The sequence below is a fragment of the Euwallacea similis genome, chromosome 18 (assembly GCF_039881205.1).
Source record: "Euwallacea similis isolate ESF13 chromosome 18, ESF131.1, whole genome shotgun sequence".
In the NCBI taxonomy this organism is placed as follows: domain Eukaryota; kingdom Metazoa; phylum Arthropoda; class Insecta; order Coleoptera; family Curculionidae; genus Euwallacea; species Euwallacea similis.
Genome location: NC_089626.1, coordinates 55540 through 79844, shown reverse-complemented (window position 1 = coordinate 79844; position 24305 = coordinate 55540). Strand labels below are relative to the sequence as shown.

The window sequence follows — 24305 nt, the reverse complement described above, 5'->3', positions numbered from 1 at the left end:
GACCAAGTGAAGATCCTATTTTGCTGACTGCTAAAGGTTTTGTTTTAGTTAAAAACTCATTTAGCGCAGTTAAGGGAATGAGCAAAATATGAAACTCTGAAGATACATTCTGAATGATGAAGATGTTTCACTTAATAAAATGGGGTTGAAGAGACCGCTCTGCATAAGACAAACAACCATAAACGTGGCCCTTCCATTTAACTCTCAATAAATTCCCAGTAAGTCATCAAGTGAAGACAGTAAAACAATGCTGATTTCCAAATTACGTCCCCCATTCTAGAATAGCGGAACGTATACAAACAGCTTTGTTTATATTAAACCCAATAACACAATCAATCATTTACAGATGCTCCATTAATAGTTTGTTTTTAAATTAGGCCATCACCACTCTGAAAGTAGTAAACGATGAGAGACTCCCCTATTGTTCATTTAAAATGCATGTTTTCAAACCAAATCTCTTAAAGTTCTCACGGTATTCTGCACAAATATGAAATATTCATAAATTGATGTTTTGTGAAATTTGAATATCCATTTACTCGAATTCATCGAAACAAATACAAATTTTCTTGGAAATCTCGGATTTAACGTGTTCTTTCTTGAAAATTGAACACATCGATAGGACAGGATGCTGCATTGTTATCGACTCAAAAATCATAACGAAACATTTTTGATTTCCACATATATTTATTTCTTACGGGGTGTGCGCGTAAATGTAAAGAAGTAAGTTTATTTCCCACGGCTTCGTGCCTATATCTACACCAAAGGGGCCAAACAAACAAATCAACTACCCGATGGCCATTTTGGTGGTAATTGTATCGAATTTTAAACAGTAAAGCAGGAAATCCCTTTCATTTTTCACGTAATGTTATAACAGTAGAAAAAGTATCGTATTCATCCAGAATTAACAATTTGCTTCTCACATGTCCTACTATACTCGTTTGAAGTCCATACGCAAGAGTCATATTTGTGGAAACTGGGTGGCGTTTCGTGATCGTTGTATCATATATTATTTCCAACCTTTTAGTTCCAAGTCTTTCCGCCTTTTTTAGCTTTTTCTGCACCTTATTTGAAGCTTCTTAATATTGGTAGTTGACACAAACGTAAAACCGCTATCTAAGTATTTACTGTGACTATTTAAGTGTAGAAAACGACCAATAAGTTTATTACAGATTTACTACCAAGAGTCTGTGCCTCAGCTGACCAATGGCATTAAAATTACGCAAAACTAACCTAAAACCAAAATCAAGCAATGAGGTGCTAGTTACGCAGCTGCACCGATCTATGCATAGCGCGGTGTTCGCGTCGACTCACTGTATAATGGAGATTTTGAGAGTTTGACACCGTATATGTCAGTTAGAAATTTCATTGCTTACCTTTGACTATCTAATTTCGGGACCAAATAAATACATTGATAAAGTAGGCCTCTCACATAAAACTGCGTGCTACGTACCTGTCGCAATATGAAAATAACCGCTTGACTCGGTTTGAATAGATTAATATGTGTCTTCAGAAAATTGAATATAGATTATTACGAGGAGTAGAAAGGCAAGGAAATCTACTACACTCCATCAAGTATAAATAATTCGAAAATAAACGTCAATACAACTTTCAATGCGATTTCAATACGATTAAAAGAGGCAATAGCAGTGAGGTAAATAGCATTAAGGCGGCTTCCACGGCTCGTAAAAACGGGTTTCGTTTAAAATAAGTTCACTTCAACAACGAAAGTGCATTTCAGCAAACTAAAATAAATTCTACAATAACTTATCGACAGCTCCTCCTCCAAGTAAACACTTCGCTCGTTGAGTGTTTTCTCATGTGCACGAAATCATGCAATGTATACATTATTAAGCCAAACCCATCAACAATGTTATTCGAACTGAAAATATATATCCCAGTCATCTGTCATATCTTCAGAGAAATATGGCTTTTGACGAGACGAGTTACCAGTCTATTATTAGGCAATATATTTTAAAATACCTGCATGCAGTGTTTGAAATTAGCTCTGGCGGGTTGGAACATTTAAATTAAGTGCCATGGCAGTTATCAGCTGTGGAAAATTGATATAAATTGCTCAGAACCAATTAAATAAAAATAGCTCTCATGAATTTGTTACTTTTACATTCAACTTATTGATTTAAACTTATTTTTGTTGTAATGGATTTATTGAGTTGATCCTAGTTCTCCTATCTTAGCCTATAGTCACTGATTACCATTTTCATGACGCTTGCGGTTGCCGGATAAAGCTTTAGCCTCTATGTTTGTTATTCGCATGCTTACTTGCATCTTTAAGTTGATATTATAATACTTTGAAAGACTTCGTGCAAATTTGTTAACTTGTAATAAGTTCAAGAGGAGTATTTTTCATTTAACAAGCAAACTTATCCTAAAGTTTCCGTGGTGCAATTCTTCAATTTTGTATTCCTGTGCTCGTAAATCTAATTTATCCTGAACAGACTTGTCACTTCTCCGGAAATTACTTAAATGTGGAAAATAACACGTTTTCCACAAAGAAACTGTTTTAAAGATCTTTTGTCAGGCGGGAATAGCGGTTTTCCATTTTTTATAATAATTTTACATAGAGATCAATTAAAGCTCATAAGAAAATTTGCCGTCTGTGGACTGCGATAGAAAATACATTGAGGAAATATTTTGGCAGTATTCTTTTTGGGAAAAAATTATCCCCCTGTTAATGAATCATATTTCTCTACATTTGTACATTCCATCTCGTGCGTGTTTATTCCTGGATCATAAAACTTTTGCAGTTTACGACAGCCAACGGCCACCTTTCCCCTGCACTGGGATAATTCCCTTTATATGTTGAGTGCTGACGTAGATTGTTATCTTGCGTGAGTTTTTGAAAGTGCTTTTTCCCTCAAAACTAATCGGGTAGGCTTTTCCACACGAAGCATTCGACCCTTACACAAGTTTCCGTTTGTCGCACTTCACTAAAAAAAATACAATTCATGGTTTGATTTTTTTCAGGCCTTATTTATTCACAAAATTCCATATAGATATTTTTATACTCTATATGGAATGTTTTAGAAGCATATGCATGTTTCAGGAGAAGATACATATCTCAAACAAATTTTAACACTAAGTTTCCCGTTAATTTTTTTTTTCAGCTGCTAAGATAGACGCTATTAATTTTTGAGTAGCGTGGACAGAACCAACTGGGCTGATGTCATCTGGACTAGGTTCTCTGATATTTTCCTTCACTATTCTTGCCAGGTAATTGGAAATTGTAAATTATAGTGGAGAACGGAGGCCAGCCTTCAGTAAATTTCTAAGACAATTTTCTAAGCACAATTGTGGATATTTTAAATAATCATAAACTAGAAAATTTTGGGTTTTCGACTTTATCTCGAACTTTCGATAATATACGTATGTATGTATTTTCATCAAATCTACGAGATTATAATTATTAGAATTTCAGTTATGAAAGAAAACAATGGAACTTGAATTCTAAAACGAACTCGAATTTGAAATTACCTGTCTGCCTTTATCGCTCCAACGTCGTGCTGATCTTTAGTAAAAACTCAATCGTAGCTCAAACTCAAATGAATTAAACATTATCAAAAGCATGATAGCTTGTGAGCAGAGTTTTTCTTCCTATCCCAAAAACTGAAGGTTTTCTCCTCTATCATTTTATTAGTCATTCAAAACTGTCTAAGATTCTAAATAAACCAAAATACAAAATTTCAATAGTATCTCAAAAATTGTACTGCATACTCATTATAGTCAATTTTTACAAAATCTATAATTCAGTATAGTTTTTTATTTATGTGATACATCAGTTGTATGAAACTGAATCTATCTACCCTTGTCTGCCCCGAGCAAATGCGTTCCCATTTGCAGTCGCAAAGCAGTATTGTCTCCTGAAAATTTACCTAACAAAAGTTTTATTACAGTTTCTCTTTTGGAACAATGATTAATATAAAACCGATACAAGCAAATGGAAGATATCATATACGAACAGATGAGCAACAAAACCCTTAATAATGTTTGCGTAAAATTTCATTGCATAATATTTCCAATTAATTGAACATTTATGCTTATTACGAAGTAATTAGATATGAAATAATATTTGTATAATTACCGTCGGTTAAATTAAAGTGTGCATGTTTGTTGGGACCAAATAATTGTATTTTAAAAGTATTTGATTTATGTTTAAACAAGAAAAAAATTGTTAATCAATTAAAATTGGTGATAAAGTGAGGAGCTCACAACAAAGATGTGTCTAAAAGATTCCGTAAAATTCCAGAAAATTCGCGGGAATTCGTAAATTTTCTAGATAAGGCTGATAGCTGCGTGTAAAAATATATTTATTACATCTGACAAATTGCCTTGATTACAAAGCCTTCCATCATAATTTTATCTATCGAAGACATAGGTACAACATAGCCGATTTTTGCCACTTCCTTGATGCCATCCCAAATGGAACAATTTTTAATAGAACTCAATCAATAAGCGTTTACAATTTCTTAATTATTGCCATCGTTGAAATCTAATAATAGAGTCATTTTAATAGCTCAAAGCATCTCAATGGATACCTTGAGATCTCATTTTAAGAGGATAGTTGAGGCTGACGTTTATATAAAGATAATGGCACAGTGGCACTTAAAAGTAATTTCATGAAGTATTCACAGATATTAAAAGGTCTCGCGGAAATTTTTCAATTAAAATCCTATTGAAATAAATCTGACAAAGCTTGACGTTATTTCTTGCGTTGCTATTGAACAAGATAGGCGTATACTTTATTGGATTTTTTCGAGGGTCTTAGACACCCCTTTAGGCATGTTTTATAGCTGTCATCCAGATACTTGAATAACATTGTGCGCTAAGTATTGTAATTTATATCCGTTTTTATATTTCTCAATCCATTGTGAGTCTCCATGTTTTCAACCATTATCATTGGCGGCGTCAATTCGCAAATTTATTAAAATAAATTTTTGGCATTTAGGAGGTAAAAACGCAATTAAACTTCCAGTCATTAGCATACGCTCGTTGCCTATTTACGACTCATCCATGTTTGCTACAAATAATTATAATAATGTGCCAATAATATTTTCAACATCTATAATGGCTTACGGCTCAATTAGTGATGTAGGAAAATGTAAAGTGTCGCGAATGACGTTCGTCCTCAGACAAAGCACTATATAAATATTATCTGCAATTTGGCTTAATATCCCAAACTTCAAACTCTAATGTTTTAAAGAGTTTATGCCAACTAGGCCAACTTCCTTATTGATCTTAAAATTATAATCTGTGCTCTGTGATCACGGACGAAACTCCTCTACTTAAGTTCAGCAGACATAAAATTGAGGTACAAGCCCAGGGGATACGATAATATTGAATAATGAGAGGGGAAAGTTCTTTTTGGTTCATTAGAAAATTTTGTTGCGAGAAGTATTACGCCGACCGCTAAGCAGGTGAAAACATTTAAAATAAACAACATACTTTTACTTCAATTTCAGCAGGAATTAGATCAAAATTAATGAGCTCTTGCGGGTTAAGAGCAAAGTGTGATAGCCTTTCGGTGCAATTTCTGTATTTCTTTTTCAGTATATGAACTATAGAGTATCTTAACTTTTATTTTTTATATCGAAGACAAACAAGTCGGAAAATTATATCTGGCTTAGAAAATATTGAGGAGGAAGATAACTGTCGACAGGATAGTTAATATACTGTAATAGAGTGATTGAATTGTAAGGAAATGGAGAAAGCAACAATTTAAAAATTTTAATGGTAATTCAGAAGAATGCTGTTGCGCAAAAATCAACTTATACGCTCTTTTTTGGACTCTGGCTACCATTGCACCAAACAATCTTGTTAGGTTTTGATAAAGAGATATTAACAAAGAACTTCTCAACGATAAACTCTAGAAAGTTCGCACATGTTTGGTCAGTCAGACGAAGGATATGGAATTCGAAAATGCAGAGTTTACATTATTACTAACTCTGTATGTTACGCTGTCTTTACATTAAAATTAACCATCTAACAAGTTTCCCCTTACAACATAAATATAAGCGTTTCCTCTTCAATCCTATTTCAATTAGATTCTGCAAAAATCAGTTAAAACCGTATGGTCGGTTTCAAATATTTGATGTAGACATTAGAGTTTCAGAAAGAGATTCCATTTTCTGCTTACTTTTGAAACGGATATCAGGCGTTTACTTAGCCTCATCACGTGTGACAAATCAGAAAAACCTTTTAAATATTCGTCTCAGTAAAAGTGGAACGTCAGGGAAACTGATACATCTTTTAATGACAGTCCCCGTTAAATTTTCACTTGTAAAACGTGACACGAGTTTATTCAGTGCAATGGTAAAAATATACATATCTTAAACGAATCAGTTGACATTTCCTCTCTATAATTAGTAATAATTTCAGAAATCAAGTACATTTAGCCCTAAAGTTAATAAGATAGGAATAGAGAGCGACGATATAAAAATCGCGTTATTAAGAAAAATTAATTGGCAATGAATAGAGAATCATAACTTATGTTATATTGGCATATTATTTTTGGAGGGGTACTATTGATCTATCAAATTAAGTTCAAGCGTATTTTGGTTTCTTGTGCTAAAGTGCCGGCAGCCTCGACAGCACCAGGAAATCCAGTGTCGACCGAGTTACTCACTTTACTATTTTTTCACTATTCTCAACTCGAAAACGGTAACGAATGGGGAAAAATATAAATTAAAGTTTTAGGCAAATTAAAATTCAATTGGGCACATAAAGGGCGTGGTGGGTGCGAAAGTGTTTCCAAAAGGAGGGTCCTATACTATCACGAATGAGGCAGTTCTAGTATGTTCTAGACGATGGCACCAGGATATACCAAGGATGACTCGGTCATTACTAACTTGGTACCCACAAATAATGTATTAAATGGGTTTCGTTTTCAATTAATCAAGAACAAGCAATCAAAATTTAAAATTTCATTGTATCCATTATATCTTCGCCATGGATAAACTTCGGCTCAATGTTTTTAATGGATGGCTTAATGTATGTATTGTCAACTATATCACAGCGACAGTTTATTGAAAAAGGCGTAGGTGCTTACTTTTATGTCCAGTTTTATTGCAGCAAAATAAATTTTAAATTTCTAACATATTTGAAAGTTAAAGTTAGTAAGAATCCCAACTGCTAGCAACAAAATAAAGGTTTCCATTAGAAGTTATGGAGATAAATGTCTGTGAAAAACAACTTTTCATTTTTCCGTGACGGCTTGGACTTTATTTTAATGTCGGTTGTTAGAAAACCTAAAATAATAGTAATCTATGATATCCGAGTCGATCGATGTTCCTTTGTGTTGGGATATCTCCACGTATTATCGATGATATGGCAAATTCAGGGATCTTTTTCTCGAAAATTACGATTATTTTTGAGAAATAAACTATTTTTGCCCCTAAAATTTACAAGAAATAAACATGATTTTTATACGGAAATAATCGCTTGACTAATAATTCTAGCATCACCCGGTATACTATGCACGGATATGATGACAACTATATTACCGTTAGAAAATTTCATGACCTCTATTATCTGGTTAAAAGAGCGGAGTCAGGTATGTGGCTTCTTAAAAGTTTAGAAGTGCAATTGGCGGACTTCAAGTGATGATATTTTTAGTAGTTTACCGAGAACTTTGCGGGTTACGAACTAGTTAAATATTAAAAACATTAAAAGTGTCAGTTTAGTTCCTCAGATATATTAATTCGAAGCTTTCAAGCTGTCTCTCTCTAAGTTTAAAGGCTACATTGGACGATGTTCTGGTCTTCATTGGTTAACTAAGGCAGCAATCTAAAACCGCAGTGCATACGTATAATCATTGACCTCAAGTGACTATAATTTTAAGTCTTGCATGGAGAAATTTACAGGAAAAGATTAATGAAATACTAAATATGTTAGAAGTGTTAGTTTAGCATGCACAGCTATCGATTTCCGTAAAAATTCACTTAAGAGGCAACACTCAGGCGAAACTTTTAAAATCACTCACAAGCATTTATCGCAAGCCAGCTATAGAGAAATTAAATGCGCCTGAAAAGCACCTCACTGAGCCATAAAATGAAATTGCTACTTTTCGTGATATGCCTGTACATTATTTTAATGCAAGTCGAAAATATCAGAATAAAAGTTCATGCAGGTAGCTACGGGTTGAACATGTCATGGACTGATTTTCGTTTGAAAAATGATTTGTTGCTACGGGGCGAAAAGTACTCGGTTCAGAATAAAGCTTTGTCTTCCTATTAAACTCTGGCAAAATAGTTATTTTATTAAAATAGCAGGAATAAAACGAGCAACTAGACCTATTAAACTCAATAAAGAATCTCGAGTCGATTTCCATTTTTAAAGCGCGATTCCAAATTCGCCCCAGTCCTAAGTTCGTATTGACAAAGGTAAATAAAAGACAGCCTTGGGAGACATTTTATTTAAATTCTGACCAATGGTTTGAGCATAACGCAATAAAAATGGTATAAGGGTTTTCCCCTCGGTGTCTTAAACGTGTCAAATTAAATTTTATTGCACTTTTTCTGTTCAATTTTCTCTCCGGAGAATATTTTTGCAACCTAAATTCGAAACTTCATTCAGCTCCGAGCTAAGAGGGTAAATACATAGATGCAGTTTATATTGTTACAGTAGTGGTTAATATATATTCAGAATGATTTATGTACGTTTCTGGACCTTAACTATGAGGATTTCTGTGATTCTAAAATTTGAAAATTTTCGATGACTTTCGGAAGTACTAAAAAAACTGAAATTTTAAACAAACTTTTCTATTTTTTTCTCAACTTATTTGGGCACTGCATCGTTGAACCCAGCTAAACCACCTTAGAGGATTTTCTTCACTAGATCTAATTTCTAGAAAAACCTTGGGATAATGACAGTGAGTTCAACAAAAATATGTGGTGTTCACACATGTATATTGTTAAGCTAACGCTCTGACCACCCAGGTAGATGCCTAGAAAATTAGTTATTGGAACTGGATATACCTGCCAGACACAAACTTAAGTAATTAATGTATTGTAAATGTAGTGCAAATCGTTCAAGAGAATGAAAATATCTTCGATCGTTAACCTACATAGGTATTTAACAATAATGATCTGACGATATGGAAAGTTGAAACAGGTGCCAACATCCAACTGAGCCTTTTTATTCTTTAACACGTTAACCACCACGAAGCCCAAACCATGGGTTTCATTTTTTCTGTCAAATCGGCTCCGAAACCCATACGCTGGGTTTCATGTTACTGATTTTTGGCATTTTTATAATAAAAGTCAAATATATATGACAGTAATGTAATTAAAAAATCATTTTAAAACAAAGTTTCGTTTTGGGCCTCATTGACTAAAAATTCAAATGTACGGTGGGTGGTTAACGTGTTAAAAAGTATATCATTTTTAAGTGACATTATAATTTATCAGGTGGGAAACATCAAAGAGCTAATTAGAGTGATAATATTAATAGGTTGCACATCTCGAGTTATTATACAATTTCAAGGGGTATTTGCCCATAGTAGACAAGGAGACAAATATAGCGCATAACCTTATCCAGAACGGACTCTAAAAATTACACAATCAAGTGATGAAAGGGAAACACTAAGTATTGCGGACATGTAAGCAGCATGTGGATACATTTTAAACGACAAAAACAAATTTCTCTTTATATTTGATAAACCGGCATCTGTGAATTACAAGAACTACACACCGGGGAATTTCATCTCATCCAAATTCAAAATCAAAAGTGTCACGGGCATGAAAAGTTAAAGCTCTGCGCTTTTAAGCTCAACTCAAGATATATGGAGCTTGATGGTAACATAATTTAAAAGTGGGAATGTTGGAAAACATGATAATATATGATCGGGAGAACTATGAATATTTTAAGTATAGTTTGAGATAGTTAATTGAATTGCGTTACCAAACATTGCGATGTACTGCTAAATGAGAAAAAGAAAGACGAGAGGAACAAAAAAGCAATTTATGGTTCTTTACCGTGACGCTCCGTTTTTAACAAGTAAGAGTCAGACCCAGTTGAGCGAACGATGAGTAGAAGCTTATCGAAATTATTATACAAAACTGTAACACGCTATATATCCTAGTCCCCCAGTGGTTTAGTTAGGAACTTGGTATATTCGTATTCAAAACTGTTCAACCGTTTTGCGTCTCATATGGTGCTTTGAACGATGGTAGTTCAAAACGGTTTGAACTACTTTGTTTAAAGTTGTAAGAGAAAGCCATATCAAGCCATTAGGTATGCCGATGGTGGTTTGATAAGGAACTCTTTTAAACTTGGCGTATTTGACCGATCGGTCGTCTAAAACCCCACCTCTCCCACTGCTGCCCTAAAGTAATAATTAGGTTATTAAAGCGTTTAAAATAATAATAGACGTTTTAAATTCCTGAACTTAATAAAAGAATCTATGACTCTGCTCTGTTTCCACTGTTTAAAAACTAGCCGTCGCTTAAAAACCCCTTAAAAATTCACACAGTACCTTTTGAAATTTCAAAGGTCCGGAAATTCCAGTATTCCCGTTCAAGTATTTCCGACGAAACACCATGGTCGGGGATCAAAAAGGTGTTAACATTTCTTTATTTTAAATTTCACCTGAAGGACAAAAATGGATATTTTGACAAATAAACAATTAAATATACGTTAAATCGATCATTCAAATCCCAGGTCGCTTTACTATTTAGCATGCAAGGTACAGGTACGTGTTCTTAACTATCCTCTTTTTTCTTATCCTTTTTTTTTACTGAAACCTTTTGTTTGTCCTTATGAAGTCACTCCAAATATTGCCAATAAGTTTATATTTCTACTTCACGTGACACTCAATCGTAGTAAAAGTCAATTGACATTCCAAATAGTTTTTCTGTCTTAAAACCTGAACTAATCTTGTCTGGACCTCTGGATTCTATGCCAGAGCAAATTGCCTCTTCACTAACGGCTGCTCCACCTCAGCAGTTTAGTTTTATGACCCTCTATCGAAAACTTCAGGGCAAATTCCGTCGAGGTCCTCCAAGGTTTTGTTCACCTGATGATGTATATTTGTCATTCCCAAAAACTCCAAAGTCTCGCGTACAACTAACTTCTGCCTCTCCAGGTATTTTTGAAAAGTGCAGGAAGTTGATATCTATGTGGCACTACCTGACCGTGTCATTTTAGTAATTTTCTATCTTTTCTATTTAGTTGAAGTTTAGCAGGATTTCGGCAAATTTTTCACGAAAATTCTCGCTTCCATCAGTCGGCTTCTTCCTTTATTGTTGCGTTTACATTAACATAGGTGCATAGCTTGTCACTAACAGCCTGATGCAGACTTCTCTTTAAGACAATTCTATTCAATGTCTTCACGTAAATTTTAAACGCAAAATTTCTTAGATACAAAGTTTTTTCATGTATTCTGCTAACCACAAAACTATTTATCTTGGAATCGTTATACAGTATTATGTCCATTTTCTTTATCGTCTAAACGTTAAGCCTTTCTTGGGAGCAAGAAGCTATGCATTTTCTAGTTCTTTGTATAGCGTATAGCATTTTCATGTAGAGGAACTATCTTTTGTTAGTGTATATCAATACTGTACCCTTTAAAATTATCAGGGAAATTTAATAAGGGTTGTTAACACAGAATATACCTATCTAATTTATTATTCCTTCAAAGTAGATTTAAAGAGGAAATCTGAAGTTCACAAAGTTTCCACATGATGAAGAAAAGTGTGAAGCTTTTCCGGTTTGCTAATTAAGGCTAAGATTACCTTGACCCCTTTGCTTCAAACAGACTTTCCATTAGAAAATAATTAATAAGTGTTTTCCGAGCAATAGAGCTTCTGCTTTTCAGCGAGATGATTAATTATTAATTTGTAACCAGATAAATGAACAAAATAATTTATTCTTATTAATCAAGTGATCGATTTATAATATTTGCTAGATATATGAGTAAGTTCTGATTAGATGCAGATTTCTAACGTCAGTCTCATGGCAATGTAGATGAGCGTTTTTGGCATTTTTCCTGCCGGCGTAACCGAATTGTAAATAAGTAAGTAATTTGAGGGTTTCGGTTTTTTATTAGCTGTTGACTCCCACAGTGCAAAACACTCTCCATGCAATCAGGTTAATGGGACACTTTTCGAAATATATTATTTTTATTACAATGGAGATTAAAATTGCCTCTCTGCAGGTTTTTGTGCAATTTGAAATAAATCTTCCAATTAAGCGAAAAGTAAAATAAATCAGAGCTAATAACGGGTGACAAAATTCGTTGGGAGATTGTTTTCAATTTGAATTTATGAGAAATAAAATGTAAATGTGACAAAATAGGGAAGTAAAATTCTTTTGCTCGAGTCGAGGCGAGAGAGGCCATTTTATTTTTGTTTATACTGTTTCTTCTAGATCATAAAAAGAGAATATTTTTTAATTTAGCCCAAAACATCTTGTCTTTATGATTTTTTGTAAACCAGAACGTGGCCATATTCCTAAATTTACCGCAAAACAACCTTCAAGTCTTCAAAGCAAATTTTAATCGGCTACCCTCAATAATTTTTTCAATAATCCTTCTTGTGACCAATCTTCCATTATCCCATCTTACTCGAATATTCTTATTGTGAATAAGAAATAAAGCAAGTATTTTCAAGTTAACATTATATGCCTTTATAGAAAAATAAAAAATGAAGATAGAGGGGAATGTGTGTTGGCTATCGAGTTCATTTGTCATTTTCCTTTCTCCCTTGAAAAACTTTGGACTAGGAAGCAGAAAATATTACACAAATAATGCCGTTGAAATAGACTGGATAATAGGTTTAAGAAATATAGTAGTTTATAGAGGAATATCAATTTCGATATCAATTATGTTAAATTAGTTATCGTTATTACAGAGCTCTAGTAAAGCGTGTTTATTATGGTCTGATGGTAAACGATCCAAGCTTACTGACCGAAATAATCACGTAATTGCCGCTGAGCTCCAAGACTAGGTAATCCACATATGTAATTAAAATTCAGCGACGTTATTGAGCATTTCGATTAGAAAATGTGATAATGACCCCTCAAATGCGGCGGTCAAAATTTAGTCGAAATAAGCTTTAGTGCAGGTGACACCACATGGTAGAAATAGAGTGTTCAATCGTTGATACCAAAAATAAAAGATATTTAGTTCTGGAGTTTGTAGTTCAAGGGTTGAAGATTTGGCGTTACAATAAGGTAGAGTTAATTGGCAAACCACCACACTTCATTTCCATGTGGTGCCAATGTAGATGAAGAGTAACAGAATGTAGAGTCAGATGAACGAGTGGCAGAAAATAAGAAAAGTCATAGAAAACATAAGAAACTGGTTGAGGATGGAGTGGAAAGCCATAAGAGCCATCTGCCAAAATTATTATCCCTGAATCGCTTTCAAATTTCACTTGCCTTTTTGCACAATAAAATTCGAATTAATTTGGTTTCAAGCATTTCTAAATGTAAGTGCTCAATATAACACTGAATAAGCTTCAGTACGGGTTATAAAAGGGGTGGGAACCCCCTTGTTTTACGCTTACGCCGCGCTGTGCCGTTAATTAAGTAAGGACTTTAAAAAAGGGTCAAGAACCATCAACTGTAGGGTTTAGTTTCCGTAAATATGTTACCTCTAGTTATTTTAAAACGCTGCAAATGCAGTTCATTTCTTTTTGCCGTATTCTCTATACCTTAAGCTACCTTTATTTATCTTCGATTTACATGTAAAAGACTGGAAAATTACACGTTACCTACATTTTCCGTTTTACGTTACTTTACATGCCTGTTTAATTTATCTATGCGTAGCTAACGTTACAAGAGTGAAACCGAAGATTTATTCACACACTCCTTAAACGTGCATACTGGGCGCACGTAAAAGTATTTCGCAACAGGGAAATAGGATTTTTTTTTTACATTCATGCTCAGACCTCCAATGAGGAAATATGGTAACAGCATGCTTGGTGGTTAAATTTTGTGCAGTGAAAATCCCTAATTAAACCACTCGAATTGCCTTGGTTCTCCACCGAGTTGTAATAGTATATTTTGTTGCTCGTTTTAGCTCAGATTTTTCCAATGCATGAAAAAAGCGCCTCAAAACATCAAGCATATTGTTTTAACACCTCTAAATTATATTTATTCCAAAAATAACAATTTTAAATAGAAAGGTATTGACGCACAAGGGTAAAATCATTTAGAGCTTCCTTTTGTGGAAAGAATGATTGGGACCTGCGCTTACAAAAATAATGATCTTTTAGGTTTAGCACAAATTTTGCATTAATTCAGGTTAGTGATCAAAAACTCTTTAAAAAATCTGCCGAAATAAGATTCTTAAATTATCAGTCATTATTAAATCAGCTTTATCATTTAACCGTTAATTCCCTAAAATTAGTTATCTGTTCTGGCTTTTATATCGCAAAAAAATGGAATCTAAACTAAACCTTTTAAAAAAAGATTTTGGCTTAAACATCATCTCAATAAAACGAAAAGTGATCGTCAAAATAAACGACTGAGAAGGGAACAGCGATTTAATGGCAACTTAAATTATACTTAGCTTTACCTTACTCTAAGTACCTCATAAATTCGGTATAAATCTCCCAAAAAATCTTTCCAGTACCGTTCCTCACTTACTCATTGACAGATATTTCATTGTCTGCATTATAATGACCCTCTAAACGTAAATATTTATACCTTGATTTGTTATTGCTTCCTTCCTGCGTTTCGATGTTAAATTTGAAAGGATCGCGTTCTAATGCCTCTTAAGTACATTGTAAATGAAACTAATTTAATGATTTGTTGGGGGTGTTAAGGAAACTCAAAGTGATTCTCTAAAGAAATATGTTAAAGAATATTATAATTCCATCAACATCCTCCTATAGATGATGTCCGCAAATATATTGAAAGCGTTCCCCATAAAGAAGTTTCGCTCGCACATGATTTATTGCACCTTTAACATAACAAATGAAGTCTTATTATATTATATTAATCCTTCTGAAAGAACTCAGGTTCACTTGCTCTGCTCCTATTAAAAGCTTGCTTATCACTGACTAGGGAGCCCTCTTTGGATTATTTATCTTCAGTTCAGGTTTTTCGCCTGCGAATCTCGAATTACCCTTTCTGCTAACGAATTACGAAAGGGACAACTTCAGGTTAAATCTGCAAAAAATTGGCCAGTCTCAGATTCTTTCTCCCCATGTCTGTTCGACTTTTTTTATGTTTAAAAAATGTAAAGCGGCAAAAAATATTGCTGATGAGCAGATCTTCAGTTTAAATTGATACCGATTAACGCATATCTGAAATTTATATCAAAAGCAGGATTTGCCAATAAATCTGCTCATGTGCTACGTCAAACGAATTATCATTATATTGTGCTGATATTTATGGTACTATTAATATGTAGCTCAACGGAAGGTAATTGACAAATAATAAAATTAATTTTAATAAATGACTCTAATAATGCTCGTTAACAAGTACTGGGAAATGATAATTTCCACTTGACACAAGTTGAAGAGTACAGTTTAAAAAGATTTGTAAAGGATATTGTAAGTGCTCTGGTAGGAGCAAAAAATGAAAATGAAAAGAAGTCAAAGGAATAACATTATTGCAGTATCTGTTTATTGAATGTCAACTTCAAGATTCGCTTAAAAACAGTGGGTAGATGTAAAGAAATTGATATTTGAAAGGGAGTTATATCTGACATCTCGTTCTTTTAACTTCAACCTGAAGTTTAAGTTTGAAATTTTTAGCATTTATACAGAATTAGCTCCGTTGTTATTGAAGATTTCGAAAAAAATTAAAAGAGCCTAGAAATATTATGCTCCTTCTCATATCCACTGATAAAAAAAAAAGAAAATCATTTCTTTAACAGTGGCGCGGAAACGTAAATTTTAAAAGTTTTACTCAACACCCTGTATTAAGTGTAAATCTTGAATAGAAATCATCCATAACCCGCCATAAGGTGAAATATCTACCTATTCCAAGTCTTTAAAAGGCACAGAAATCAAATCAGGACTTCACGAGGTATTTGGTTTAGAATTTCACTGAAAATTTCATTGTTCCCATTTCAGTTGTATTTAAGGTCTAATTAATCAAATTACTTCTGTTTTCTTGAAAATATACGGATCAATGCAGTATGTCTACGCTGTTCAAAAATTGTAAAGAATAAAAAATATGAAAAATCATAAGAGACATTTTTTCAAAGAAATTTGTTAATTATTTTTCACTTCATTTACTTCATTTTTTTGCCATTATTTTAACTTTATGGCAATCATTAAAAACCCTCCAGTTTTAAACTAAATTGCAATAAAATGGGATTGTGGTGAATTTATATAATAAATTATGCTGTCGATACAATTATCTTTTGTCTCAGTTTTTAACATTATTAAATTTTATTATGTTTGTACCACAGTATTTAATTTGGAAATAACGCTTCCCGCTCTGTTAGAATTCTCACAATGATTTTTCATACTTTTTCATTAAAATTCCATTACTGCTTAGCCCAAGCTTTGTTAATAATATTTTTCGATTCAACAATGCCTACTGTGGTTTAGCATTCCACCCATTACAATATTTAGCATCGTGAATAACCTTGTATTTAAAAAGGTAAATTGGTTTTGAGCTTTTCAATAAACCTCGATTAACGGTTCAGTTAATTTATTTAATTCGAACCAAAAAAAGATTATTCTATTCTCCTCTCTAAAAAAACACTTTGTTTAAGGAGTGATGTACAGCTTCTCACTAACTTAAGCAACAGTCGAAATGTAGCGAAGATCGATGGATGTTCCTGAATCTCCCATATATCGGAAACAATCGTCATAATCAGCATCACTTTCAATATCAAGAGGTCAACGGGAATAGTACTGTCCTTGATTCGTTAAAAAATGTGTTCCTTGACTACTGGAAAATGCGATTATAAGCTGGATGCAAAGGGCAATTTTAACAATCAATTTAATCGCAAGTTGATGTATGGTGTACATCGTGAAAATAAAAATATACCCTTCCATTTATTGCCAAGTTCCTTTTTAAACGGTTCAATTCTAGTTTTGCATTCTAAAAGACATTTCAATGCTTTCAAAATATTTATACCTGAGCTTACTCAAACGTATACCAGGCATCACACGAATTATACCCACCCGATTTCCTGTCGCCCTGAAATGTACTCTTGCAGTAAATATCCCACGTTTGCCATTTTGGCAACCTTTTAAACCTTAAAAAGCTTCTCAGGTTTCGATCGGATATATTTTGATATCACAATTTTTATAGGTTTATTTAGGCAACGCTAAAGCAGGAAGGTCATGCCCCTCCTAAAAGAGCACGAAAAGCACCTCTCATTCGTATTTCGTTAAATGTACAATCTTTTTTAATTAGAAATTGATATGTTAGGTATTGATTTATTTTTAACATTTACTCCTCTTGATTAACACTCTATGAATAACATATGAAAACCCGTTGCAAACTATATTCAGAGGCTTTCTGTGATTTTTAACTTGTACAAGTTCATTAGACGTAGATGATTGATTAGTCGTTCCAATGACCTGGACTAAAATAGTTCTTCTCAGTAAAAATACATCACAACAAACTCCAACGCTGCTCCTAACGTAAAAATTTCATAATACGAAAACACTCCCGTTCAATTTCCAAAAACTTTGAAAAAATAAATCATCTGAAGCCCTGAGGTGGCCATATTAAACCCCATTGGCTTGTCACTTCAGAGCTCAATTCGTTTTCTGCACTTCGTGGGCTTGAGGCTTTATTGTTACCTTACACACTCCAGGATTCTCTTTACACTAAAATCCAATACAAGGAACAGGAAAAAAGCGGCACCTTAACAAAGCAGCTTCATCTATAGCCCACGAGATTTTAAGAAATATACATTTTCTTTCGGTTATAATGAATGCTGACATTCGCAGCGGAGTGATTGATATTGTGCTTTAAAATGACGTTCTCCCTGCCTATGCTCAGAGGCGAAATTATAAAATAAAACTCGAATGATAAATTGAGTTTAAAAGAATTCAAATATTTTCCGAAATATAAAAAAGCAGTTTTGTTCGTTTAAATGATAGATCTGATTTATAAATTACGTTTTGGAAATCTGTTTGCATTTGTAAAATGGCAAGGGATCGTTACTTACGAGTTTTCAATGGTTCGCACACTGTCTATGGTATTAACGAATCTAGAAAATTTAACATAATAAATAGTTCGAGTTAGTTGAGGTTGGCAGGTTTCGGGAATTATCGGAGTTCCAAAGTTATTTAAATGCGGAATGTATGCAGTTTTAGGAGAACAATTTAAAGCATCTTCGGTCCCCTCTTTTTTTCCTTCAATCCTTTCTAGACTAAACCTGCATGCGCAAATCTCTTCTGACATATATGGAATTATGTACATGTACTTAATTTATAAACATACATGCCTGATGAAACCAATAAGTAAAAACACGTGTCGTCGAGGTGCCTTTTTCCAGTAGTACCAGAACACTTATAACTATTCCGGTGTGATAGACTACAAGTAATATAATTTCTAGTATTTGTTACTTCGAGATACCAAAATAAATTTGATGTTGATTTTAAAGGGCATTATCGTCACTCGGCAGAGGCACCATATAACGCCCACCGAGGCGCAGCCAATCCTCAACTCAATGCTATTTCTCAGCACCACCTGCACCAATCTGCTCTAATCTCGTTCTCTGACGATCAGGCCTCATTCTAAATTTGAGCCTTCTAATTTCCTGATGATTATTAGAGCCCGTATCAAAACACATGGTTGATCTTGTGTTTTGCAATTAAATTATTTCGCTCTCTGTCTTGTTTGAGCTATTTCAACGTTTCTACACTTTAATTACAGGGCTACTCACTATTGTTTTGGAACCTGACTATTATAAAGATAATTGGATTGTTTGTTTTCATATATTAGCTTCTGAAGGACCAGCAGGGCGTAATGTTAATAATCCATTTATTTTCCATGCTCCTTACAGATTAGAATTTCGCACAAAGCATTGAAGCTCTTTTTTATTAACGTGTCGTCTATAGTGGCAGCATTCTCTCTGTTTTCTATTATTTTCATTTCCAATTACCTACTTTCCACGTCATTCCAATGACGTCGACTAACGAGTCGAACATTTGCAAAGGGAATTTGAAGATGACATACCGGATACTATTATTGAAAAATACTTAATAAAGAAAATACAAAAGGTGTTTGTTTCATTGTCGCTTTGAAAACTTAAGTGAGGATATCAATAACTTATTGACTTAATGGAAAATCAAGTGGATCGATATCGACAGGAAGTTTGAAAACTGATACATTAGAGCGTTGTTTGAAACCGATTTAAATGCTTATCAGACATAAAATAGGCATTTGCTTCTTAGTAAAAGTTTCGCTTCGAAATAAAAAGTTATAACTAATTCATATTGTAAGATATTGCTTGGCGCGCTTTAGTGATATAAATCAAGTTTCTCATTCCTTTCTTCTGGAGATTCGTTCAGTTAAAGGTCTTTTTTCCTGCAAAAATAAACTGTTGGAACTTTGAAACGCATAATGAAAATTTGTAGCTCATATTTGCAATACCTCAGAAAATAAAAAAGTTATTCGAATGTGGGAAACACATTTAAATATGTTATTACAGCTTCAGTATTTGAAATATATGTTGCGTGAGAAAACCTCTGAAGGAGTGGCCACAAGACCATGTTTTTTGGTGATATTTCTTCGATGCACGGCTTTCCGAATGAAATTCGCACACCATATATTTGGAAAATTAGTATTGATTTTTTTCAAAGTTTCGGTCTCATATGCACTCTGAGCAAGAATATTCGAGAACGCGCCTTAAAAAATCAAAAAAGATAAGCAAGACATACAGAAGACAGTAAAAACTAGAAATTGGTTAAACCATCTAAAATGAGTTAAATCGACCCTGTCCTGAACTGAATTCTACTGTCAACTGATAAACTAAATTTGATGAAATCTGAAAAGCCAAGAAAGTGGAAAAAATACCTACGATTTCTGATCATGGTAAAAGTAGCTCACCAAGTTCAATATCTGCCCCTCAAGAGAACCAATTTCATAACAGACATCGCAAAACATCTTCGGTAAAAATTAAATGATGTAAAAAACGAGAAACGAGGAGAAAAAGTCAATTCTTATGGTAACCTAACTGGGCCAATCAAGCCCAACGGAAATATATATATGTTTACAAGATCTCTGAAATGATAATGAGTAAAATAGGCAAAATACCAGAATAGACACAGTAAAATATTATAGTTAATAGAGTTAGTTTTCCAAGTAATGCAATTTTTTATCCGAATAGTATTGGTTTATGTGTAAGAAAGTTTTCCATTTGCCCAACCAAATAATATACATGTCGGCGCCATCATAAATTTAGCGAATACCCCTAAGTAGACAGGCAGACAGACTCTTTGTATTGGTAGGACCTTAGGATCGGGGTTCTGGTTTTCTCGCTATTCTATCGACCAAAAAACATCCATTATCATTCTTTATGGTATGACTTCCAGGAACCCCGGGAATAAGAGACACACTTATGTTTAACATGCAAGGGGGACAAAACGGGGCCAGCGGACAAAAAGGAAAAAAATGAAAGTTCAGGAAGGGAGAATAGTAATTATCGAGGGATGAGATTGAGAGGTCTGGCCCCGGATTGTCACGTCTCTCATCCTTTTGATTAACATACGGTCTACCTTTTATGAAAGAGATCATTGGCACAAGACATTTGTCACCATATACGGTAATCAGTAAATATTCGTGTAAATATAAATTAGTGTAATCTTAGTGACATTCGTTCTTAGTAATAAGTTAGTGGTATTAAGTGACTTTTTCTTGTATTTAATTTGCGACTCATGGCTTCTGGAAGCAATTCGCCTTCGGGTCCTCCGACATACATGACAGACCATTTATTTTACACATTACTATTGTAAGAAATGTAAATTAAGGATTTTAATTTTCTTTGCTTCTAGAACAAGAAAATATTTACGCAATTCCATGTTCAAAAAATCGGCAGGCAAATGAGTAAAAGAATGAAGGAAAATTAGTTTTTAATTGGGAAGGGCAGGTGTTATCAACCTCTCTTGCAGTCAAAGTAACAACCTTTACCTTAAATTAAATTCTCGATATATAATTTCCAAAGTTTCAAGTCAATTTTCCGCTAAAGCACAATCATTACGAAAATTGAGAGAAAATCGTCGGTAAGAGAAAATTGGCGTTCATCCTCCTCAAAATCATCAAAGATAATCGTTTAAAAATATGAGACATTTTAGTAGTCTGTCCAAAACAAATGTATAATTTTCTCCAAATTTCCAATTAAGCATCGAGGACGGTTAGCCTCAAGTGAATTCTATTATAAAGGAACTTTCTTATTTGAAACGACGTTAAAATTAAGTTTTAAAAAATCAAGCTGACTCGGGCTTCTCGCCCTGTGAAATTCTTTCTATAAAATCAATAGTTTAAATTGCTTCAAGGCGCTGCCAATGGACAATAGTAGTTTAAATTACCAAAAACAGACGTAGAGTAGAAGAATTTGTACTAAGTTAGCTCGTTTTCATTCTGGAACCGTTCAGGGGTTTGAAACAGTCAATTTTCCGTGCCGTTACTTCCGTGCACCTCAATTTACGAACAGAAACTTCCGGATTATGAAGTGCGTCCTATAAAGTAACACTCAGGTTAAAAATATAAATCGTGACTTCTCGATTTGCATACGAAAATGAGAGATCAATAAATTCAATTATCGAAAATTGAAGGGAAAATGGGTTTGACAATGTAATGAACTTGTTAAGACGAAAATGTTTGACGTGAAATTAAATAAATTTGTTTGCATACTGATTAAAAACATTCAAATAACACCAAAATAACATTAACTTATGATGAGCTTAATTTAGACTTTGAAATAAGGCCTTAGTTGATACGCCTTCATATACAAACTTGCCAGTTTCTTATACACTTTCCACATTTTTTGTGCTACTTCCCCATCTACAGACTGACAATGTTTTAAACGATGTTAAAAATCATTAAAGACATTTTGAAATATTTCTCCACTGATTTTGATCATTAGACCAATAATTTTTTTGTTAATCCATTGGCGTAAGGTTTGGTGATCTAGAGAGCTACTCTACGATCCTGTTGAAAAAATCACAACATAAACCATTAATTTTTAATCGAATTTATGTAATACTTTACACACATATTATAAAGATTTTCACAACTACGGGGATGATACATTAATAAGAAAGTATGTAAACATTTCACATATAACATAACACTCATAACCATTAAAACTGGGCGAGTAGAAAGAAATGAAGAAAGAATTAGTTTAGACAAATGCCAAATCAATAAACCATTTAAGAGTTCTTCCAAGGGAGTTTGTCGTATTTCCGCAAGTTTGGACGAATAATCTCTATACAGTTTCCGTTATTAGGGATTTAATCATTTTTATCTTTAACACAGCACTATTATGTCGTATTTTCTTATAAAAACTCAAATTCATTAAAACAATATAGAGTAATTTATTATTTATCTAGCTTCACATCAAATATTTCATTCCGTTGAATCTCTGGGATATAGAGAGGTACCCAGAATTTTTTTATTGAAATTAATATTGTGAGTCCCTTGTTACATTTTATACATATGTTTGAAATAGCACAAAATCAATCCGGTTCACAAATTTTACAAGTAATTTCAATAAATTTTCCAATACCATTTTTAAAAATATCTATAGCACTTTTTATTCGAAAATATCAAAAACTATATTCAAATGAATATGGCATTTTGCAACTTAACGCATAACGTTTTAAACGGAAATTCCTCTCTTTTTGAAATCGCTCCAAACAAGAACGGGTAAAGTTAAGCAATGATAAAAATTACATTTTCTCTGAGTTCACCTAATTTTAAGAAAACCTCAGATTCTGACTCAATTTGCACTGGTGCCCTTATACCCTATGAATTGAAATATTTTTTAAAAAATGATTAGACATAACTCAGCTTCGAGTAATCTGAAATTCATCACCCATCACTAAATGGAAATTTTCTTTATAAGATCTTGCTTATATTTTCTTAAAAATGCAACGTTAAACGCTAAAATTCATAAATTTTAAATGATTGAAAAAAAGGAGTTTTAAAGTTGGCGCAATAGAAAGACAAATAGGTTGTTTGGGGTGATCATTATAGAATCAAAATTTTATTCAGCATTATCGATGGCAACACTAAAAAAATTTAGCTTTTTTCAATTTTTTCGGCACTTAGAATAAACGGAACTTCGGTTATCACTATTTGTTATTAGGATAAAACGTTCCATGCATTGAGACATTTTACTTACGGAAGTTTTTCCCAATCAGAAAAACATATGATGCTTACCTGGTGAGAAGATCAAAAGATACGCCATAGGCAAAGGAATCTGCTGTCGCCGCCACATTTCTCAACTTTTTCTGGAAACCCCAAGAAGTTAAAATAATTCACTTAAATCACTAAAGTATCACTATATCACTCAAGACAATATTTCGCACAAACAATTTTTCTTGAGTTACTTTACAACAATGACAACGACAATCTTCGAACAACTCAAACCATCACTAAAAAATTTTTTCATTTTGCCAGGAAGTTTTTACATAAAATTTCAAATATCGGCAAACCCTTTCCAGATTTTAGGTTACGTGAGGTATCGCGTGTTCCGTGTTTCTGGAGCAGGTGAATACGGAAAATAACTCACTCTGCGAGATTCCTCGTGGAACTGAGGCGTCGGCAATGGGATATCGGACGGCTGGAAAACCGTCTCTTTTTCCACATTCAAGCGTCGAGTCGCTCCATCTAACGCTTGTCCCTCCTATGACTTGTTATTATCGATCTTTGCCCTTTGGTGAAGTCGATATTAAGATGCTAATTTGCTACTGGACGTTGAATCCCATAACATGGTAATTACCAGAATTGCAATCTTTAGACTTCCCGAGATAAGCTGAACTAACCTAACGTTTAAATGGGCAGTTTTTTCAATGTTGAAAAAATAATTAATATTTCAGATTCTATTAGATCTTTTGCCGCTCTAGTGTATTAAAAAAATCTGACATAGTAAAATTTTATTTCAAACTAAGCACAAATGCAACGGCAGCAGTTACGTCATAGCACAATAGTTTCCTTAATAGCAAGAACCACATGAAAGACAGTTTATTCATGTGGCTTACTCATGTACATGGCAATTGATTCCGTAAGAGAGATTGGAGGAATTATGGATTATTAACACTTAGTAAAGTATTTACAGTTTACAACAATTAACTAATTACTTAATATGCCCCGCAATTTCCTATACAGCGTATATTCAAAACGCAGCAGCCGCTACAGTTGCA

General features: G+C 33.6%; 1 protein-coding gene across 2 annotated transcripts in view; it reads right to left on the bottom strand.

Annotated features, from left to right (window-relative positions):
- LOC136414892 (zwei Ig domain protein zig-8-like) overlaps positions 1–23683 on the bottom strand; it is a 196774-nt gene extending 173091 nt beyond the window's left edge. For both annotated transcript variants that reach the window (XM_066399169.1, XM_066399170.1), the window contains exon 1: positions 23323–23683. In XM_066399169.1, the coding sequence (XP_066255266.1) occupies positions 23323–23380 (58 nt within the window). In that variant the 5' untranslated portion in view covers positions 23381–23683. The remainder of the gene's footprint in view (positions 1–23322) is intronic.
- Between the last annotated feature and the right edge of the window lie 622 nt (positions 23684–24305).